Genomic DNA, 20,301 nt, shown 5'->3' on the forward strand with positions numbered 1-20,301 from the left:
TCTTTATCCTCTGGGCTATTAGTTTATACTATTTGGATATTTTCCAGATTTTTTAAAATTTTATTTATTTTGAGAGAGAGAGAGAGTGTAAACACACACGATTGGGTGAGGGGCAGAGAGAGAATCCGAAGCAGGCTCTGCACTGTGAGCATGGAGCCTGATGTGGGGCTTGGGGCTCAAACTCACAAACCCTGATATCATGAGCTGAAATCAAGAGTTAGACACTTATGGCCAACTAAACTTTGACAAAGCAGGAAAGAATATCCAATGGAATAAAGACAGTCTCTTCAGCAAATGGTGTTGGAAAACTGGACAGTGACATGCAGAAAAATGAACCTGGACCACTGTCTTACACCATACACAAAAATAAACTCAAAATGGATGAAAGACCTAAATGTAAGACAGGAAGCCATCAAAATCCTAGAGGAGAAGGCAGGCAAAAACCTCTTTGACCTCAGCCACAGCAACTTCTTACTCAACACGTCTCCAGAGGCAAGGGAAACAAAAGCAAAAATGAACTGCTGGGACCTCATCAACATAAAAAGCTTCCGCACAGTGAAGGAAACAATCAGCAAAACAAAAAGGCAACCAACAGAATGAGAGAAGATATTTGCAAACGACATATCAGGTAAAGGGTTAGTATCCAAAATCTGTAAAGAACTTACCAAACTCAACACCCAAAAAACAAATAATCCAGTGAAGAAATGGGCAAAAGACATGAATAGACAATTCTCCAAAGAAGACATCCAGATGGCTAACAGACACATGAAAAAATGCTCAACATCATTCATCATCAGGGAAATACAAATCAAAACCACAATGAGATACCACTTTACCTGTCAGAATGGCTAAAATGAACAACATAGGCAATGACAGATGTTGGTGAGAATGCAGAGAAAGAGGATCTCTTTTGCACTGCTGGTGGGAATGCAAAGTGGTGCAGCCACTCTGGAAAACAATGGAGTTTTCTCAAAAAATTAAAAATTGATCTAGCCTACAACCCAGCAATTGCACTACTAGGTACTTATCCATACAGGTGTGCTGTTTGAAAAGGGCACGTGCTCCCTAATGTTTATAGCAGTGCTGTCGACAATAGCCAAAGTATGGAAAGAGTCCAAATGTCCATCGACAGATGAATGGATAAAGAAGATGTGGTACACGCGCATGCACACACACGCACACACATGAGTATTACTTGGCAATCAAAAAGAGTGAAATCTTGCTATCTGCAACAACATAGATGGAACTAGAGTATATTATGCTAAGTGAAATTAGAGAAAGACAATATATGATTTCACTCATATGTGGAATTTCAGATTCAAAACATGGGGTGCCTGGGTGGCTCAGTTGGTTCAGTGGCCAACTTCGGCTCAGGTCATGATCTCACTGGTTTGTGAGTTTGAGTTTGTCAGGCTCTTTGCTGCTAGCTTGGAGCCTGCAGCCTGCTTTGGATTCTGTGTCTCCCTCTCTCTCTGCCCCTCCCTCACTTATACACTCTCTTTCTCTCAAAAATAAACATTAAATAATTTTTTTTTTAAAGGTTCAAAACAGATGAACATAAGAGAAGCAAAAATAATAAAAAACAGGGAGGGGAACAAAACACAAGAGACTCTTAAATATAGAGAACAAACAGGGTTGCTGGAGGGGTTATGGGTGGGGGGATGGGCTAAGTGGGCAAGGGGCATTAAGGAGGAGACTCGGGATAAGCACTGGGTATTATATGTAGGGGATGAATCATTGGATTTTACTCTTGAAATCATTATTGCGCTATATGCTAACTAACTTGTTTGTAAATTTAAAAATTAAAAAAAAAGTTGGACACTTAACTGAGCCACCCAGGCACTCTAGATTTTTTTTTTCAAGATGTCAAAATTGAGTGTTTTAATTCATAGTGGTAATTATGTTTACCTTATTATTTTTTAATGTTAAATTTATTGTCAAATTGGTTTCCATACAACACCCAATGCTCATCCCAAAAGGTGCCCTCAATACCCATCACCCACCTACCCCTCCCTCCCACCCTTGTTTTTGTTTTTTTTTAAGTTTAATCTTTACATCCAATGTGGGGCTTGAACTCACAACCCTGGGATCAAGAATCACATGCTCTTATGACTGAGCCAGCCAGCTGCCCCCAGATTTGTTATTGATTACTAATTTTCTAGTGGTCAGAGAACATAATTTGTATGAACTGAATCTCTTCAAATTTATTGAGGTTTGTTTTATCCTTAGAATATTCTCCAGGCCATAAATGTCCTGTATGTACTTGAAAAGAATGTGCATTGTATTTTGGTTAGATGGAATATTATATAAATGACAGGTAGGTCAAATTGGTTGGTAGTGTTGTTCAGGCTTTTATATTACTGATGTTCTGTTTACTTGTTCTCTTAATTATCGGGGGATGGGGGATAGTTCTTTTTGAAATCTGTATTGTAATTGAAGATTATTTTTCCTTATGATTCTGTAATTGCTTCATTCTTTTGAAGCCTTGTTATTAGATGTATAAATGCCTAAGATAGTTATGTTCTTGTTTGGCTTTTTTATTATTATGAAATGACCTTCTTTGTAATATTTGCTCTGAGATACACTTTGATATTAAGATAGCAATATTAACATTCTTCAGCTTTCTGCTGATTTGTGTTGGCATAGTATATCTTTTTCCATCCTTTTACTTTTATCCTATTTTTGTTTACATATTTAAAGTGGGTTTCTCAGAGGCAGCATATAGCTGGGGTTTTTGTTTTTGAGCCAGTCTGAGGAGTTTGTCTTTTAATTTGGGTGTGTCAACCATTTACATTTAATGTAATTATTGATATGGTTGGGTTTAGAATACTTTTTTTTTTTCTTTTAACTAGTCTCCACACCCAATGTGGCTTGAACTCAAGACCCTGAGATTAAGAGTCACATGCTACCGACTGAGCCAGCCGGATGCCCTGATAGTTGAGTTTAAATAAATCTTTTTGCTATTTATCTTTTGTGTTCTATGTGCCTTTTCTCTCTTTTTTTTGCTTTCTTTTAATACTTCTTATGATTCCATTTATCTCTTTTGTTGGCCTATTAGTTTTAACTTTATTGTATTATTTAAGTAGTTGTTTTAGGGTTTATAGTACATACACCTCTGATTTATCACAGAATCACAGTTTACCTTTAAGTAATATTGTGCTACTTCATGATTGGTATTACAATAACATATTTAATTTATTTCCTCCTAGCCTTTGTGCCATTGTCATATATTTATTTTTTAATTTATTTATTTTGGTGGGGGGGAGGGGCAGAGAGTGAGAGAGAGAGAATCCCAAGCAGGCTCTACAGTGTCAGTGAGGAGACCAATGTAGGGTTCAAACTGGGAGATCATGACCTGAGGCGAAATCAAGAGTCAGATGCTTAACCGACTGAGCCACCTAGGTGCTCCTCCCCTCCATTTCTTTATTCATCATAAATCCCCAATACCTTGTTGTTTTAAGTACTCAATTATCTATTAGGGGCACCTGGGTGGCTCAGTCGATTGAGCGTCCAACTTTGGTTCAGGTCATGATCTCCTGGTGCGTGAGTTCAAGCCCCGCATCGGGCTCCATGCTGACAGCTTGGAGCCTGCTTTGGATTCTGTGTCTCCCTCTCTCCCTGCCCCTCCTCGACTCATGCTAGTGTGTGCTCACTCGTTCCCTCTCAAAAATAAACATTAAAAATTTTTTTTAAGTCAATTATCTTTTAAAGACTTAAACATGTCTTTTGTATTTACCCATGTAGTTAATATTTTTGTATTTTTTTTCTTTGTGCAGACCCAGATTCCCACATGGTATCATTTTCCTTTTGTGTGAAGGACTTTGTTGTGCAGGTTAGCCTGTGTTCTTGCAGCTTTTCTATGTCTGAAAAGGTCTTTATTTCTTCTTCACTTTTAAAAAATTGTGGTAAAATACATTTAATGAAATTCAACATTAAAAAAAATGTTTATTTTTGAAGGGGGGTGCAGGGAGGGGCAGAGAGAGGACAGATTATCTGAAGCAGGCTCTGCGCCAACAGCATAGATGTTGAGCTTGAATTTATGAACTGTGAGATCATGACCCCAGCCGAAGTCGGATGTTTCACCGACTAAGCTACATAGGTGCCCCAAAACTTAACATTTTAATTATTTTAAAGTATACAATTAGGTGTCCTTAAATCCATTCACAGTGTTGTGCAATCATCACCACTACTTGTTCAGGAATTTTAATCTTTAAAGGCAATCCCATACCCATTAAGCACTCACTCCCTAAGCAGTAACCTGATTTGTCTCTAGGTACTTGCCTATTTTCTCCTTCACTATTTGAAAGGTATAGAATTCTAGGTTGATAGCTTTTCCCCTCCCAATACTTTGGATATGTTACTCTGCCGTCTCCTTGCATTGGTTCTACTGAGACATCTACCATCCTTATCTTTGTTCTTCTGTACAGAATGTGTCTTTGTGGGGGTTGTTTTTAAGATTTCTTTATCACTGATTTTATACAATTAGATTGTGATGCACCTTTGTATGGTTGTGTGACATCAAGTACATTCATTGTTCTACAACCGTCACCACCGCTCTGTTTCTTGTGCTTTAGGTTCATTAAGCTTCTTAAATCTTTGTAGTTTTTAAGTAAATTTGGAAAAAGTTCCAGCTGTTATCTCAAGATTTTCCCCCATTTTTCTTCTCTTTGGGGGATTATTCTCCTATATTATAGGCCAAATGAAGTGCCATATCTTACTGACACTCCTCACTTTTTTGGATTCTTTTGTTTTCACATGGGTCATTTGTGTGCTTCCAAAGTCACTGAAACCTTCTGCAGTCTAATCTGTCGCTAATCTATCCAGTTTTCATCTCAGACATTGAAGTTTCTATCTCTAGACATTCAGTTTGTGTTGTTTATATTTTCCATGGTTCTACCTAACATGTTCATTGTTTTTTTTCCCCTAGCTTCGTAAACCTTTTGTATACAGTAATAACTGTTTTAATGCTCTTGCCTGCAAATTCTATCATTTGTATAATTCCTGGGTCAGTTGCAGTTGATTTTTCTGGGTGCTATTTTGTTGTTTCTTTGCATGTCTGGTGGTTTTTTTTATTGGATGCCAGACATTCTGAATTTTACCTACTTACATGCTGGGTATTTTTGTATTACTTGTTTGTTGCTAGACATGGAGCTTGAACTCACAACCCTGAGATCAAGAATTGGACGCCCAACAACAAACTGAGCCACCCAGGTGTCCCATGTATTTCCTGTATTTTTGAGCTTTGTTTTTATATGTGGTCACTTGGAGACAGCTTGATCCTTCTGGGTCAAACTTTTAAGTTTTATTAGGTGGGATCTGAACAGGAATTAGGGCTAATTTTACTTCACTACTAAGGCAAAACCAAAGTCCCACAAATTACAAAGTTTTCTACATTGGCTAGTGGGAATAGGAACTATTTCCTGTTCTTTGCCAGCTCTAATCCTTTTGGCTGGTTCTTTTCCAAGCCTCTGGCAGTTTCCTTATATGCTTGAGCTTACCAGTACTCAGTTGAATACTTGAGGACTCTCAAGAGATCTACAGAGTTCTCTGTAAGTCTCTTCCTCTTTAGTACTCTGTCTTGCAAACTAGCTGCCTTTGTTTCCTTTCATGCTTTGTTTTCTGAACTCTAGGAGACTGTTGAGTTCGACTTTGGGTTTCCCCTCCTCTTGCTGCTCTCTGAAAACTATCCAGACCATAAGCTGAGGCAATGGTAGGGCCCACCGTATTTATTTTCTCTTCTCAGTTTTTTTATTGCTTGTTTTGAGAACCATACATATGTTAGGTTTTTTATTTTGTTGTGATAGGGAAATCTGGCTTCTGTTCATTTATTGTGATTAGAATTAGAAGTGTCTTGAAGGTGTTATCTTTCTAGTTTGTTATAAAGCCTGATGCCATTCTGATTTACATGTAATTTTTCCCCTTGAAGCTTTTTAGGATGTCCCTGGTATTTTTAAATTTCCCCATGTTGTAAAGTGGTGTGGATTCTTTTTCTATTCAAAGAGCTGGATACTTATTTTGTCTGAAACTTGTGACCTTCTGTTTTTCAGAATTTTCTTACATTTTGGTTATGTCTCCTGTTTTCTCTTTGCAGAACTCCAGTGATAGTAGGATAGACCGTCTTAGACTGATCCCTTTTTCCTTTAAAAATCTTTTGTAATGTTTATTTTTGAGAAAGAGAGTGCAAGATGGGGAGGGGCAGGGAGAGAGAGAGGCAGACACAATCTGAAGCAGGCTCCAGGCTCTGAGCTGTCAGCACAGAACCCGAAGCGGGGCTCCAAATCACACGCTGTGAGATCATTACCTGAGCTGAAGTCCTATGCTCAACCGACTGAGCCACCCAGGTGCTCCTTTTTCTTTTCATATTTTTTGCTCTATGGGAGATTTCTTCAACTTTATCCTTTCATCTTTATATTAAATGGATTTCTGATATTTCCCAAACCTTTTATTCTTTCCCACAGCCTTTTCTCTCCTAAAGGGATGCAGTGATTTTTTTTAAGTTTATTATTTACAAGAGCAAGTAAGAGAGAGAATCCCAAGGAGGCTGTGCACTGCTAGCATGGAGCCTGATGCAGGACTCGATCTCATGAAACAGGAGATCATGACCGGAGCTGAAAATCAACAGTCAGATGTCTGAGTCATCCAGGCACACCAAGATTTTAAGTAATCTCTGCAGCCAATGTGGGAATTGAACTCACAACCCCGAGATCAAGAGTCACACACTCTACCGAGCCAGCCAGGTGTCCCTGAAGTAACTTTTTCTTTTTTGTAAGATTTTACACCTAACATGGGGCTAAAACTTACAACCCTGAAACCCAGAGTGACTCTTGATCTACCAACTGAGCCAGCCAGGTGCCCCAATGCAGTCCGTTCGCATACTTTGTGCCATAGTTGTTTCTTGTTCTAGTCTGTGTTATCTATTTTTGTTTGGTATTTCATGTTATAGACTCTTCCTCATCTGTTTCTTGCCTGTCTAGATTTAAGACTGGGGCACTAAAGACGAGAAGCTTCTTTAACTGTTCACGTTCACTGTAGGGTAACAAGCTGGTGTTTTCACTGAAGAACCCCCTGCTGTGAGAATCTATAGGTCTTATTTCTGGTTTCCTCCTGAAAGGGGTCTTCCAGTCTGCTGTGTAAACTCAGGGTGGGGCTGGGGTCTTAGCTGCTGGGTTTGATTCTCCCAAATAGGGCTTCTGACTTTCTGCAGAGTGGTGGGCTTGAACAACTGCTTCCTACATGAATTTCCAATCCTTGTTTTTCTCTTGGCAGTGGAGCCTCTAATTCCTTCTTTGCAACGTTTTGTTTTCCAAGGGACCTACACGAAGCTTGCTGCCCATGATGTCCTCTTAAGTCATTTATTCTTTCAGTAGCTGTCCTTTGAGAAATTGTGGACTGAAATGATTTCTTTTGGTTTCATGAGGATGGAATGTGTGCTTTTATTTCCTGATTTCATTTTGTGGGGTTTTTTTTTTGGCACGGAGGCATTGGGATTTTTTTTTTTTTTTTTTAAGTAGGTACCACAACCCAACATGGGGCTTAAACAGAGATCAAGAGTCACATACTCTACCAACTGAGCCAGCCAGACACGCTGGTGCACTTGTATTTTTAAGAAACTATCCATACGGTAGAACATCCCTACAGAAAAGTGCATGGTAGCATAGGGTTCACTCAACACCTGTCACCACCACCCATATCAAAAACGTTACCAGGACACCAGAACACCCCTCATACTCTCTATCCTCCTCTCTGGGACCCAGAATAACCACAATCTTGACATTTTAAGATGTTATTTTTTTCTATTTTCAACATTTAAATGAACTCATTATTTAAAAGTACTCATACCATGAAGTATTTTTTTATGCTTGACTCCTCTTGCTGAACACTGTGTGTTTCTGACTCACCTATAGGTTGCAGGTAGCAGTCTGCTTTCCTTCCTGTATGGTATTCCATTGTGTGCCGTAACTTTTTCTACTTCAGACCTTCAACTTGTTTCTAGTTTTGGCTACTACTATTATTGCTGCTGTGAGTGTTTTTACACGTCTTTTGGTGACTATGGGTGGGTGTTCTGACGTACACCTAGAGGTGGGATTGTTGGTCTAAGGGGGTGAGTAGTGGAGGGCACCCAGGTTTCCAGAGTAGTTGTAGGTTACATTCCCCACATCCAGAGGAGAGTTCTGTTGGTTCCATGTCTTCCCCCAGTCCTGGTACTTTCCTTTTTGGGGGTGGTTGTATAGATTTTGTGATTTTAATTTGCTTTCCCCTGATGACTAATGAGGATGAATGTCTTCTATTATTGGATAGCCTAATCTTGAACATAGTTTTTTAAAGAAGCAACTCTTAAAGGAGATGGCCTCAGCCATCCTGGAGAGCACATTCTTGCTGTGCTCAGCTGGGACTCTCCACACAAGGCATCCCCATCCACCCCAGCTTCTCTTAGCTGTGAGTGGTGGCTTTTGCTGTTTCCAGCACCCTGAGGGGAGTTGTTCCTCACCCAAGAGGACCCTTGGTCTTCCTATAATAAAGACATAAGTGGGACACTTTCGCTAAAAGTTGGCATTTATTAAGTGTAAGAAAGGTAGGGTCAAGAGAAGAACTAAATGGGTCTGTGTGAGGACCTCCCCCTCCCACGGAGCAGGACCATGTCTGGGAGACTGGATTCTCCTGCATGCAGACCACAGAGCTCCCTGTGGGGGTGGCAAAGGACGGCTGTGCAAGAGAGCTGAACATCAACCTTAGGAAAGCAGCCCTAAGTCTTTATCTTCTCTGCATTTCCCTTTTGTACAGTTCTAAATCCACTGCTGGCTCCCACCCCCTTCCACTGCAATTATCCGCTTGAGGAAAACCCTCCCACTGGCCTAAGAGTTCAGACTAGCTCCAGTGTGAGCAGGGGGGGCAGAAGATGCAGGGTGGGGTTTAGCTTTGACCTTGGATTTCCATCCCTTCAGTCATCCTTTCTGTATGACAACCAGGTGCGAGGGGCTGAATGGGGGAGGGGGGGGAGGATTAGTTGGTAAGCATGATGGAGTAAGAATCACATCAAGTGTAGAGACAATAATTAGAAACAAATTCCTAACCTTCGGACCGCACTTAAGGATCAGAGCCGCCCAGTCCAAGCAGGTCAGTCATTGTATCTTTTCAGTGAGTAGATGACCACACAACTCTTACGGTAAGTCAAAATTAGATGAAGGTTATTTATTGGTGTGACTTTTTTTTTTTTCCTGTAGTGAGCTTCCTTTACACAGCAATGGTGTAAATAGCCTCAAACTGAATGAAAACTTTGTTAAATGCAACCATAAATAATTATAATAAATATACATCAAGTAACTTTACAGCACACGTTTTTTTAGGGCCAAGGTTTGGATCAGTCTGGACCTCTCAATGTGCTCTCTGGGAGAAGCGTGTTAGCAGCAGACATCTTACTCACAGCTGTCATCAAATCAAGTGATGGGCCAAAAGCAGCTTCCCAAAACCCCCCTTGGGGAGGTAGCTAACAATTCTGAGTCCATTTAAGGGATGGGAAGGATTGGAGGGGACCAAGAATTTAAAAATACAGAGAGGAAGAACCACTTCTAATAATCCAAAGGCTCTCGTTATGCAGAAATGAAATAGGAGGATCCTTGTCAGGACTACGTCCTGGTCTGACCCCCAGGCAATGGGGCTCCGGCCCCCAGGAGGCAGCAGCCAACCATCTTCCTTCCAAGCAGGGAGCCTGCGTGCAGGCCCTCCTCTCCAGACAGGACTGCTCCTGCATCAAACATAACTGATGCATCCAGTTTTAGCTTTTCCTTAGGTTGGGGAATCACTTCAGTAATGGTCCTTAACGCATTTCCTTAGAATAAGAGGGAAGAGATGGCTGCTAATGGCTCTAACTCTAAAATCCATACATCTTCCCAACAGGCCGGGGCCACAGCAGAGAAAGGAAAAGCACAGCTTTCTCTCCCCAGCATGCACACTCCAGAACCTTCTAGTCAGCACTCACTCAGAACCTTCAGTATTCACAATATTATACAATAAATACAGTGATGCAATTCCAGGAGAACTGGCAAGGCCCAAAATGACAGTGTCCAACAAGCTGGCATATGCTGCTCTTGAACAAAGTACCATTGGACAAAGACCTGTTTGGGGCACAAATGCACTGGGGCGGCGGGGGGGCCTGGAGCAGCTCCACCCTGGCACACACGCTCACATGGGGCGGCGAGGGGACAAGGGGCGGGCCTGGCCAGAGGGGCAGAAGGACCGCACAGTGGTCCTTGGAAGGTCTTGGTCACCGAAGTAGACCCTGAATTGAGCAGAGCACCTCAGTCAGCCGCTCTTTTTAAAATGGGCGTGTGGCCCTTCCGTTCCTCCTGTCACCAACACTGTGGTGAGGAAGGGCCGTTTCTGAGTACAAGGGGGGGGGGGGTAGGCTTGAATCATGTGCTTTCCTGTTCAATCAGTCTCAGAAAAAGCCCCCCCTCCCCCGAGCACTGTCCGTCCCTCCTCCTCTAGGCGTCCTGAACTCCTGGAGCTGGGACACGCCTGGCTGTGAACTAAGGTCAGAACGAACCCTTTGGTCTCCTGAGGAACATTCAGCAGGAAACTGTCAGGTCAGGGGCCCAGGAGAGACGGAGAGCAGAGGGCTGAGGGGGAAGGGACGGGCAGCCACCGGGGTGCTTTTCCTCTGAAAAACCCAGACCATAAACAAGGTTCGAAAGCCGGAAGATTAACACAGAAAGCTCCCCGTGTGTCTCCCATGTTGGGGCCCAACCCTTTCAAGATGGAAGGAGGCCGGGGGGAGCTGCGTCCAGGATCAACTCCAGCTCAAGGCAGGAGGGGCAGGGCCACACACCTGTCTGTGAAGACGCTGTGAAGAGACAACAGGATGCTCCGTGTGGCCGGCAGGTATCTCACCACCACCTTCCTGCTGGGTGGTTCCATGATGTGGAACTAACTGGGGCCTTACGGCATCAGAATCCGGTGGCCATGAGAGACAATGTCCGGGAAGATCAAATGAGACACAGGCTGCCTGGGAATTAAACTATCCTACAAACATACCACAAACAGGTGTAAAAGAACCAACCCATCACAAAACATACAAATACAAAAGGTTAAGTCTTCCAGGAAGCCCTGGAATGTGGACAAAAGTTCGGAAAAGCAAAACGTCGCCAACTCCTCACGCAGGGCCTGGAGGGAATGTGCCCTCAGTGGCAGGCTTCCCAAGCCGGCGGAGCGGTGCCTCGGTGACGGACTGATCCGGGGCTCCCTCCCCTCAGCCACTTAGGGGGTCTTCACGGTAGTGAATGGCACAACGAAGTTTCTCCAGCATGATTTCCAGAGAGGAGTACTGGGGAAGTTTGATCATGAACATGCAGGTCTCCACTCGGATGTAGCGAGAGTCTGGGGAACCTGCAAAAATAAAACCCCCACCAGGCCAGTGTCAGGCTGGGCTCTGATCCCAGGGAGACCTACTGGCCGCCCTGCTTTCAGGTTTGCTTCTTTGGGTAGCTCGAAGCTAACCAAGGCCCAAGCAGGAGGGGGCGTGGGGGCAGGGCAAGAGAAGATTCTGGAGGAGAAAATGGCACAGGAAGTTGTCCGGCACAGGGAGCAGATGGCTGACCTGTGAGGGAATCTGGTGGTAGACAGGTTTGTTCAGTCAGCAAAGGGTCGTTTTCTTATTTTTCTACGTTTAGAAGTTGGAAAATTAAAACATTTCTAAAAAGCCCCGTTAGCTTTTTAAAGTTATCAGAATGTAGGGGCACTTGGGTGGCTCAGTTGGTTGACTGTCCGACTTCGGCTCAGGTCATGATCTCACAGTTCATGAGTTCAAGCCCCACATGGGGCTCATTGCAGTCAGTACAATGTCGCCCCCACTCCCTCCCCCGCTTGCACTCTCACTCAAAAATAAATAAAACTTGAAAAAAAGAATGGTGAATCCTTTAAAAAAAAACCCAGAACATAGGCCAACCTGGGGCCTGTATGGACTCTTGGCCAAAGTCAGGTTTGGGAGGCACAGGACAACCCCTTCCCCCGCGCAGGCCCGTCCCCCGATTTCCATTTGGGCTCAGCTGGCCACTGATGTCCCTCCCTCCTGCGGGGCCCAGCAGCCCCAGCTCCCACTGAGAGAAGGGCCTGTGCGTCCCACTCGGAACACGACAAGGGGAAGGCGGTACCTGCTGTGCCATCTGGGGGAGCAATCTTCATGGGGTAGGGGGGCACGTGGGCTGTGTCAGGGCCCCCGTCTTTGCAGGGGCAGGTGAAGGGGATGCGTTCCTGGTTGCAGGCAAATTTGATGAACTTGCACAGCTCCTCCTGCGTGAACACCTCCAGCGCCCCCCAGAAGAACTCGATGTGCTGGTCTGTCTCCATCAGCCCCACCTGGTACATGGTGTGGGCCTGGGGAAGAAAGGCCCCCGGATGTGAGCAGTCCCGGCCTCTGCTCACCCCGCACCGCCCCGGGCCGGGTGGCTGCGGCGGGGAAACGGCCGCGGGACATAGGTTATGAGACCACGACAACGACCAAGGCCACGGAGGTAGTCGTGCCCGCGCCCGTCGCGTGGCTGCGGCCCAGAGACCGCGCCCAGAGCAGAGGCTCCACGAGCGTTACCGCCCCCCCCCCCCCGCCCCCCGTGAACACACCGGGCAGGTCCTGTCACCGTCCCCACCAGATGTGAAGTCACTGTTCAAGGTCTCACCGCCAGCAAGAAGCCAGCCTGGGAGGCCGGGGTGCGGCCTGAGGAATGGACGGGGCTTGGCAAGAACGGTCTTCACCTCGGGATGAGGCTCAAGACCCGGGCCCCGGAGGCCAGCCGTCTGGGGGTGAGACCGACCCCACCGCGTCCGGGCAAGTGACTCAAGCTCCGGCTTCCCCAGCTGTGACGTGGGGGGGGGTCGCCGGGGGGGGGGGGCGCACATGAGAACAGGGCACTGGGACACAGGGGGGGCCCAGGACAGGCCCCCGCCCACCGACCTTGAGGAACTCGAGGTTGATGTACGGCAGGCCGCAGGTGCGCAGCTCCATCTCCAGCGGGCTGAGCGTGGTGAGCAGCTGCAGGGGGATGACGGCGCCCAGGCCCGCCCTCACGGCCGTCACGCACTCGGCGTTCTGGAGCTCCCGCAGCCGCAGGCTCCGGATGGCCGCCGCGTAGATGTCCTTGTTCTCCCACCTGCGGGTGCGGGGTGGGGGGGGGGGGGGCCGGGCGAGGGGAAACGGTTACCGGGCGTCCGTCACCCGCCTCACGGCTGGGGCCTTCTGAGTAAAGTCCTGCTGCTGAACGCACGCCACCCTTCCTGGCACCCCGCGTCCTGCCCCACAGCCGTCCCTCTGGTGAGATCCATCACCTGACCCGGCCCGGGCCGCCCGCCCCACCGCTCCCCTCGCGCACACACTCACGCCACGGGGATGTGCCGGCCGCGGCTGCACAGCTCCACTTCCTCGCCCGTCATGGTCAGGTACGTGAACCTGCAGCAGGGCTTGGGACCCTCGGGGCTCTCGGTGGCCAGGTGCTGGGAGGCGATCTCGGCACACAGGGCCTCTAACTCCGTCTCGTCGTTGATCTGGAGGGCGGAGGCAGACGGAGGCTAATTGCCTGTCCTGCTCCCAGGGTCCCCGGGAAGACGGAACCCCGATCTCTAGTCGGGCAGACACCAGGCACTGTTTGCACGGGGACCACCCTGGGCCATTATGAACGTGCACGTGGCACGGGCCTGGCCAATCGGTTTGCCGGGAGTTCAGGGTTAGGTATGTGGCCCAGGCCACCTGAGACCTAACGAAACCCAAATTGGAGGGCTTTTCCTGTTACCATTTGGAAGCAGCAACGCACTTTCACTGGTGTGGACACGACTCTAAGATGTACATCTTGTACTACTAGGGGCCATCTTGAAACCAATTACTGAGGACATTGAGCACCAGGATTCAGCCTTGCCTGAAGCCAAACCTACATCCATGCTTAGTTTTATTTATTTTTTACGTGTTCATTTTTTCTTTTTAACATTTATTTATTTTTGAGACAGAGAGAGACAGAGCATGAATGGGGGAGGGGCAGAGAGAGAGGGAGACACAGAATCGGAAGCAGGCTCCAGGCTCTGAGCCATCAGCCCAGAGCCCGACGCGGGGCTCGAACTCACGGACCGCGAGATCGTGACCTGAGCTGAAGTCGGACGCCCAACCGACTGAGCCACCCAGGCGCCCCTACGTGTTCATTTTTGAGAGAGAGACAGACACCGAGTGTGAGCAGGGGAGGGGCCGAGAGGGAGACACAGAAGCAGGCCCCAGGCTCTGAGCTGTCACCACAGGGCCCGACGCGGGGCTCGAACTCACAAACTGCGAGATCGTGACCTGAGCAGAAGTCAGGCGCCCCGATCCATATTTAGTTTTAAAAGCAAATCATTTAAAAACACCAAAATTAGGGTCCAAAAGACACTGAGGTGTCTGCTGGGCTACCGAGGAGATGCTGGGATCTGGCCCAGAGAAGAACAAACTTGCCCTTCTGGCATGTTGAAGGTGACTGGAACGAGTACCAGAAGTTCAGAATCTCTCCGCCTGGTCTGTGTGCCCCAACCCTGCTGTAGCCTGGTGTCCCAACACGCTCTGTGGCCCTGCCCAGAGCCTTCAGAAAGAAGTCTCGGCTGGACGGTCTTCCTGGACACTGTCATATCCCCCCCGCGCACCCCAGGCCCTTGCTGCTACCCACAGCCCCAGGAGGACTTCTTGAAGCAGTGCCGGGCAGGGACCCCATTCCCTGTCAGCCCCATTTCTGCCACTAATCCGAGATCCTGGCTTTGGTGCGCCCTCATGCCGGCTGCCCTCAAGTGGCGGCTCAGGGGAGGACAACAGACAGCCTGGCCACGAGGCCCCGCAGAGGGCCCAAGTTTTGTGCCTCCTTCGGCTGGGGTTCCCGTCGAGAGCCGCCTCGGCCCGGCCTCAGTCTGCTCCCCTGTGAACACAGGCAGCGGGGGAGCCGAGGGGGAGGGCCGGGGCAGGGGCACCACCACACTCCGTCTCTAGCTTGAGGAGGCTTTTCAGCCAGACGGGCCTAGGTTCCCCCGGTGGCTCTGTTCCCAGCCCACCCTCCTCTCTGAGCCTCCCTTCCTCCCGGCCTTGTCACGAGGACTTGTGCACACAGCCCTTCGGAACAGGGCCTCGCGTATCGGGAGAACAACCTGGAAGCTTCCTACGGCTGGGGCGAGAGCCCAGAGCCCGGCCCACGGCAGGCCACCGCGACCGCTAACCGGTGGACAGACCTGAAGGGCTCCCACGGGCCCAGCTGGCAGCCTGAGCGCCGACCGCACCCCCGCCAGGGGGCCGGTCAGACATGGCGAGCTCTCACTACCTCTTTGTGTCCCCAGGCACGAAGAGGACAGCTACGTTCCCAACTCTGTCCCTGGCCAATCCCAGGTGACCCCCAAGAGCCGGTCTCCTGTGCTCTGAGGCCCTGAAGCCAAACTCTCTTTTGTTTATTTTTGAGAGAGAGTGTGAGCGGAGGAGGGCCAGAGAGAGAGGGAGACACAGAATCCGAAGCAGCTCAGGCTCTGAGCCCTGATGCGGGCCTTGAACTCACAAACCAGGAGATCATGACTTGAGCCGAAGTCGGACACTTAAACCACCTGGGCCACCCAGGCGCCCAAAGCCAAGCTCTTAAAAGTGAAAGTGGGTCCACTTGTAGGAGTCCCCACCCCGACATCCCTGCCTGCTCAGTCAGCTGCCGGGAACCCTTCACCCCTGTGTCCTTGGGAGGCCCAACAGCAGCAGATGGGCAGTGACCGACGTGCCCCATCAAGCAGGAAGAGAAGCCAGAGACGCTTCTGTCCCCACAAAGCAAGCCCGGCAGAGACAGCTGACGTTCCCTAACGTTCTCTGGGAGACCCCGGTCGGTCCTCGGGTGGAAGCCTGGGCTCCCGGGGTTTGGAGGCCCAGCAAATGGCAGATCACAGAGGCAGCCACGAGCCCCGGGGACACTGCTCTGGAGTTCTGCTGTCCCCGGAATAAATGCCTCACTCACTTACGCTCTCAAATTTCTTGACGTAATTGTAGGTGAGTATGTCTGCTTCCTGCAGGTCTTGGTCAGGGTCCAGAGGCTCACCCACCAGAGTCTTCCAGAAGGAAGGCAGGAGGTCCAGGGGAAGAGGGACGTCTGCTCGAATCGCAATCCCCAGCAGCTGGCCCAGGAAGTGCAGGAGCTGCTCCTCCCCGTAGGTGATGGGGCTGGGGGTCAGGATATACTTGCCCTGGACACAGAGGCAGAGATGCAGCGACTGCCGGGCGCCTCTCCTCCTCCCCGGGAACACAGGTCCCGGCCACTGCCCCGCCATGGCCCGCGCCTCGGCCGTCTTACCTTGTTTTTGTTGACGGCTGAGCTGGGGCACAAGAGCAGGAGGGACAGTGAGGAGCTCTGCAGCTCTTTACACACCTGCCACAGGAAGTGCCGGAAAGAGCCGCCTGCGGGACACATGGAGGCTGATGGGCATCGGGGGCATCGGGTCCCCGCCGGCCCGCCCTGCCTGCCCGCCCAGAACGGCAGCTCCTTTGCCGGCCTGAACTCGGCTGCGGCGGAGAGAGCGCTCGCCTGAGGGCGGGGAGACCTGGGGTCAAGTCCCGCCGGGCCACTTACTGGCTGGGTGACCCCCAGGTCATCACTTCTCAGGGACCCAATACGTCAAAGGGGGACAGTCACCGTACCTACGTCGCAGGCTAGTTTCAAGGAGTCAGAGAGACCGGATGCAGAGCCCTGCGTATCTGGCACCGCCGTGAGCTTACACGGATCCGCGGGCTCGTTTAATCCACCTCCGTCGCTCCGGGTTGTACCAGGAGTGGGGCCGCCCGTGCCACTCCGCGCTCCCCTCCCTCCCCCCAGGCCCAGGTGCCCAGTGTCTATCTGTTCAGTGAGCAGCGTCCGGCTGAACAGCCTGACGCACGAACGCCCGCCAAGGGCGACCGGCGATCATCAGCATCTCTGCTGCCGTCATTCCAAACGTGCCTGCGGCTTTCTTGCCAACTCCTCTCTGTGGCTGGGTCTCCTCTCCCCTGTGCACCCCCTGTCAATGTCCTAAGGTCAGGAAGCTCAGAGGACAGCTATGCGTGCCCACTGCTTGGTCGGAGCCACGCACGGGACGCGCCTGGGGACAGATGTCCTCACTCAGCTTCCACGGAGAAGCAGGAGACCCCGGCCTGCTGAAGCCGCCAAGGGCTGGGCTTGGGAATCGGACAGACCTGGCTTTGAACCCCAGCTGGCTGCCCGACCTTGGGGACACTACTTGGGCTGGCAGCGTCCCAGTTTCCCCACCGGTCCAGTGGGACGAGGCCGGTCTCTTGTGCAGTGTTGGTGCTGTGAGGAGTGGAAGGTGCTGAGCACGCGGTCCTGAGAGCCGGCTGTGCCCGGAGCACGCTACGGTGCCGGTTGGTGGCTCTGGCCAGGCCCCCGAAACCGGCCCCCGGGCCCGGGGGGGGGGAACCGGCGCTTGCCAGGGACCTCCGCCCAGTGCCGTCCCAGCTTGGGGACCCCACCTCTGGTGAGCACTAGGGGGGTGCCCTTCGTGCCGAACGGACACAACAGAGACACCCTCGGTTTGGGTCGGCCCTCTCCCCCGGGAAGGGCCGCTGGGCTCAGAGTTCGGATGTGTCCCATGGGAGACGGGGGCACTGGGGAGCCCTTCGGTCGTCCTGGCTTCTGCAGAGCAGGCTAACAAGGACACAGCTTCCTTAGTCTCGCCAGTGGGGGGGACTGTGGGCAGTTTAGACTAAAAATAACTCCAAAAATGTTCTCATTTTCAACACAGCCTCCGCCCGAACTGGCTGCAGAGCCCGGCGGGGGCCGCCACTTACTGGTGCCGTGGACCTCCTCCCCGGTGAAGCGGATGTTGAAGGCGTAGGTGGGGTCACCGCCACTGGCCAGCTTGACACAAAGCTGGGATGAGGGCACCGAGGCCAGCTGCCTGGCAGCCTGGCAGAAGTAGGAGTTTTCAGAAGCTCTGATCTCCCCTGGGAAGAGAGAGGAACCAGTAACACCCCCCCCCCCCCAACCCCCGCCCCGAAGCACCTTCCTCTGCTCTTCCGGCCCAGGACGGACACCTGGCCGGGCCTTCGGCTGCCTCCTGGCCCTCTCCCTGCCCCTGGTCCTGCCGCCTTGCCTTCTCTCCGCTTTTGGAACATCTTCGTGCCTTGGCCGTGTGGCTCCCAGCCTTCCCTCTGTCCCCGGGGAAGGGGGGGGTGTCCTCCCCATCTGTGATCCTCTCCCCTCCGGTTCGTGTCATTTGTGGCACGTGTGGGTTCACGTGTCGTGGCAGACTCCTGGCTGCCTCCCCAGTAGCCACTCGCCCCAATTTCTCCGATGCCAGAACCCTGACTCCGGCAAGCCCACGGCCAACCAGAGTTAAGTGTACACATCCCAGCCTCCCCTGCAGTTAGGTGTGGCCACGTGGCAGGCCTCCCGGGAGATGGGAAGCCAAGGCGAGCCTCCAGGAAGTGGAGAGCTCCTCCCCTCGCTCTTGCTGCCAGGAAGGCAGGCTCACTAGGGGACCCTGAAGGTGGGAGTCACACACTGGGACACTGGAGGAGAAAGACGAAGCAGCCAGATGGATATCTGGACTCCCTTCTTCTAGAGGTTTCTTTTCTGTGCAAATCAACTAAATCCTTTGTTCGATCACAGCGATGTTGTATTTTCTGGCCCGTACAGCTAACTTTACCTCCCACGATTTCCAGGGGGTCCAACGTGATCTCTGGAGCTGCATGGTCAGCTGTCCTCTGTGCGGTGGCGTTTAGCACCCGATTCATGACCGTCACCTTCGTGTCGTAAAAGATGAGCCCTGCGGGGAGGAATGTGGGAGAGAGGCTGGGATGGGGCTGCTCGCCTTCCTTCCCTGTGGCCTCTGAGGCCCGGCGGAGGACATGCTGTCCCCTTTGGGTCTGTCTAGTCTCTCCTGGGATGCCCTTCAGGCCCCTGAGGCACTCAGGTGTCATGGTCCTGACCTTCCGGGAGGCAAGTTCATAGTATCTGCTCAAATGGTAACGCACGAACCTTGACTCTGTTGTGTCCAGGAACACCTAGTTGGCAGATAGCGAATCAGAGCCTTATATATTTCTAAATAACCTGAAAACTTCTTGTTTTTAAGCTTTATTCACTTAAGTAACCTCTACCTTCAGCATAGGGCTTGAACTCACGACCCTGAGATCAGGAGCCGCGAGGTCTTCAAACTGAGCCAGTCAGGAACCCTTGAAAATTTTAGAGAATTTAATTTTTCAGAGCATAGCTGAAGTAACCGCTCTTGGCTGGGAGCGCCGTTCCTGGGGACACACGTAGGTCACATGTAAAGGAGAAGGGTCATCCCGGGCAGTTGCTGGGTCTGGCCGCGGCGGCGGGCGCAGACACTGACCTTTGGCCTCCTTCAGCAGGGCGGCGATGCTGTGGGCAAACATGGGGGTCTGGCGCAGCTCCACCAGAGGCAGGAAGAAGGTCTCCAGCGTGGTGTTCAGGGACTGGAGCAAGGCGAACCGCAGGCGCAGGCTCTCGACGGGCACGTCTGCAGGGCACGGGGGGCGGTCAGGCCGAGACTCTCGGTCACAAACGGACTCAAGTGGCCCCCATCACTCGAAGCGGCCATCAGGAGTGGGCACTTAGGGGGGACCGGGAGGCTCCCGCAGGGCATCTCATCCCCGACACCCAGAGACGCCAGCAAGCGTGGCCCTCAATCTGCCCGGGCCTGTGCCGAGCAGAAGCAAAGGCGGGAGGCCCTGCCTGGCCAGAAGGGAGGCTCGGGCGCTCAGGGAATCCGAGGGCGCCCCCTCCCACCTTGGCCTATCTTTAGGGCCCTGCAGAGCTGCTATTTTTAATTTTCAACTTCAAAATAATGAGACTTCTAGTAAGCCGCAAAAGTAGTACAGAGTCCCGGGTACCTTTCATCTGCTTTCCCCCAAAAGCGACACATGTCAAGACCAGGACACGGAGATACCGGCACACTGTCTTACTTGTTCACGCTCACGTCCGTCTCCTCTCCAGCTGGGAGAGATGGACATCGGGACCACGTCTGGCCCACGTTTACCTTGGAAGTATCAGGAAGAGAGCGAGCAAAGGCCCAGGCCGTGCGGCTGAGCAAGAGTGGGCAGACTCAAAACCGCCTGTGGCACACACCCGCACAGGCACAGAAACAAGCCCAGCGGTCACCTTCCACGGAGGGATTTACGGAGAACGTCTGTGGGTGCATTTGTGCGTGCACACGCACTCCTAGCTTTTAGTAAAGACACGCCGCGTGCTCTCGTAATGGATAATGCCTCTAACGCGCACGGCCAACTCTGAGCCCCGCCCCCTCGCCACCGACTCCAGCAGGGCATCCACC

General features: G+C 50.7%; 1 protein-coding gene across 5 annotated transcripts in view; it reads right to left on the bottom strand.

Annotated features, from left to right (window-relative positions):
• Positions 1 to 9,158: 9,158 nt before the first annotated feature.
• HECTD4 (HECT domain E3 ubiquitin protein ligase 4) overlaps positions 9,159 to 20,301 on the bottom strand; it is a 189,799-nt gene continuing 178,656 nt past the window's right edge. For all 5 annotated transcript variants that reach the window (XM_053902041.1, XM_053902039.1, XM_053902040.1 and 2 more), the window contains exons 68-76: positions 19,342 to 19,488; positions 18,655 to 18,774; positions 17,795 to 17,950; positions 16,308 to 16,411; positions 15,979 to 16,200; positions 13,367 to 13,530; positions 12,944 to 13,139; positions 12,147 to 12,369; positions 9,159 to 11,382 (exon numbers count right to left, since the gene is read on the bottom strand). In XM_053902041.1, the coding sequence (XP_053758016.1) occupies positions 11,246 to 11,382; positions 12,147 to 12,369; positions 12,944 to 13,139; positions 13,367 to 13,530; positions 15,979 to 16,200; positions 16,308 to 16,411; positions 17,795 to 17,950; positions 18,655 to 18,774; positions 19,342 to 19,488 (1,469 nt within the window). In that variant the 3' untranslated portion in view covers positions 9,159 to 11,245. The remainder of the gene's footprint in view (positions 11,383 to 12,146; positions 12,370 to 12,943; positions 13,140 to 13,366; positions 13,531 to 15,978; positions 16,201 to 16,307; positions 16,412 to 17,794; positions 17,951 to 18,654; positions 18,775 to 19,341; positions 19,489 to 20,301) is intronic.

The sequence above is a fragment of the Panthera pardus genome, unplaced genomic scaffold (genome assembly GCF_024362965.1).
Source record: "Panthera pardus isolate Hobbes unplaced genomic scaffold, ASM2436296v1 HiC_scaffold_15, whole genome shotgun sequence".
Lineage (NCBI taxonomy): Eukaryota > Metazoa > Chordata > Mammalia > Carnivora > Felidae > Panthera > Panthera pardus.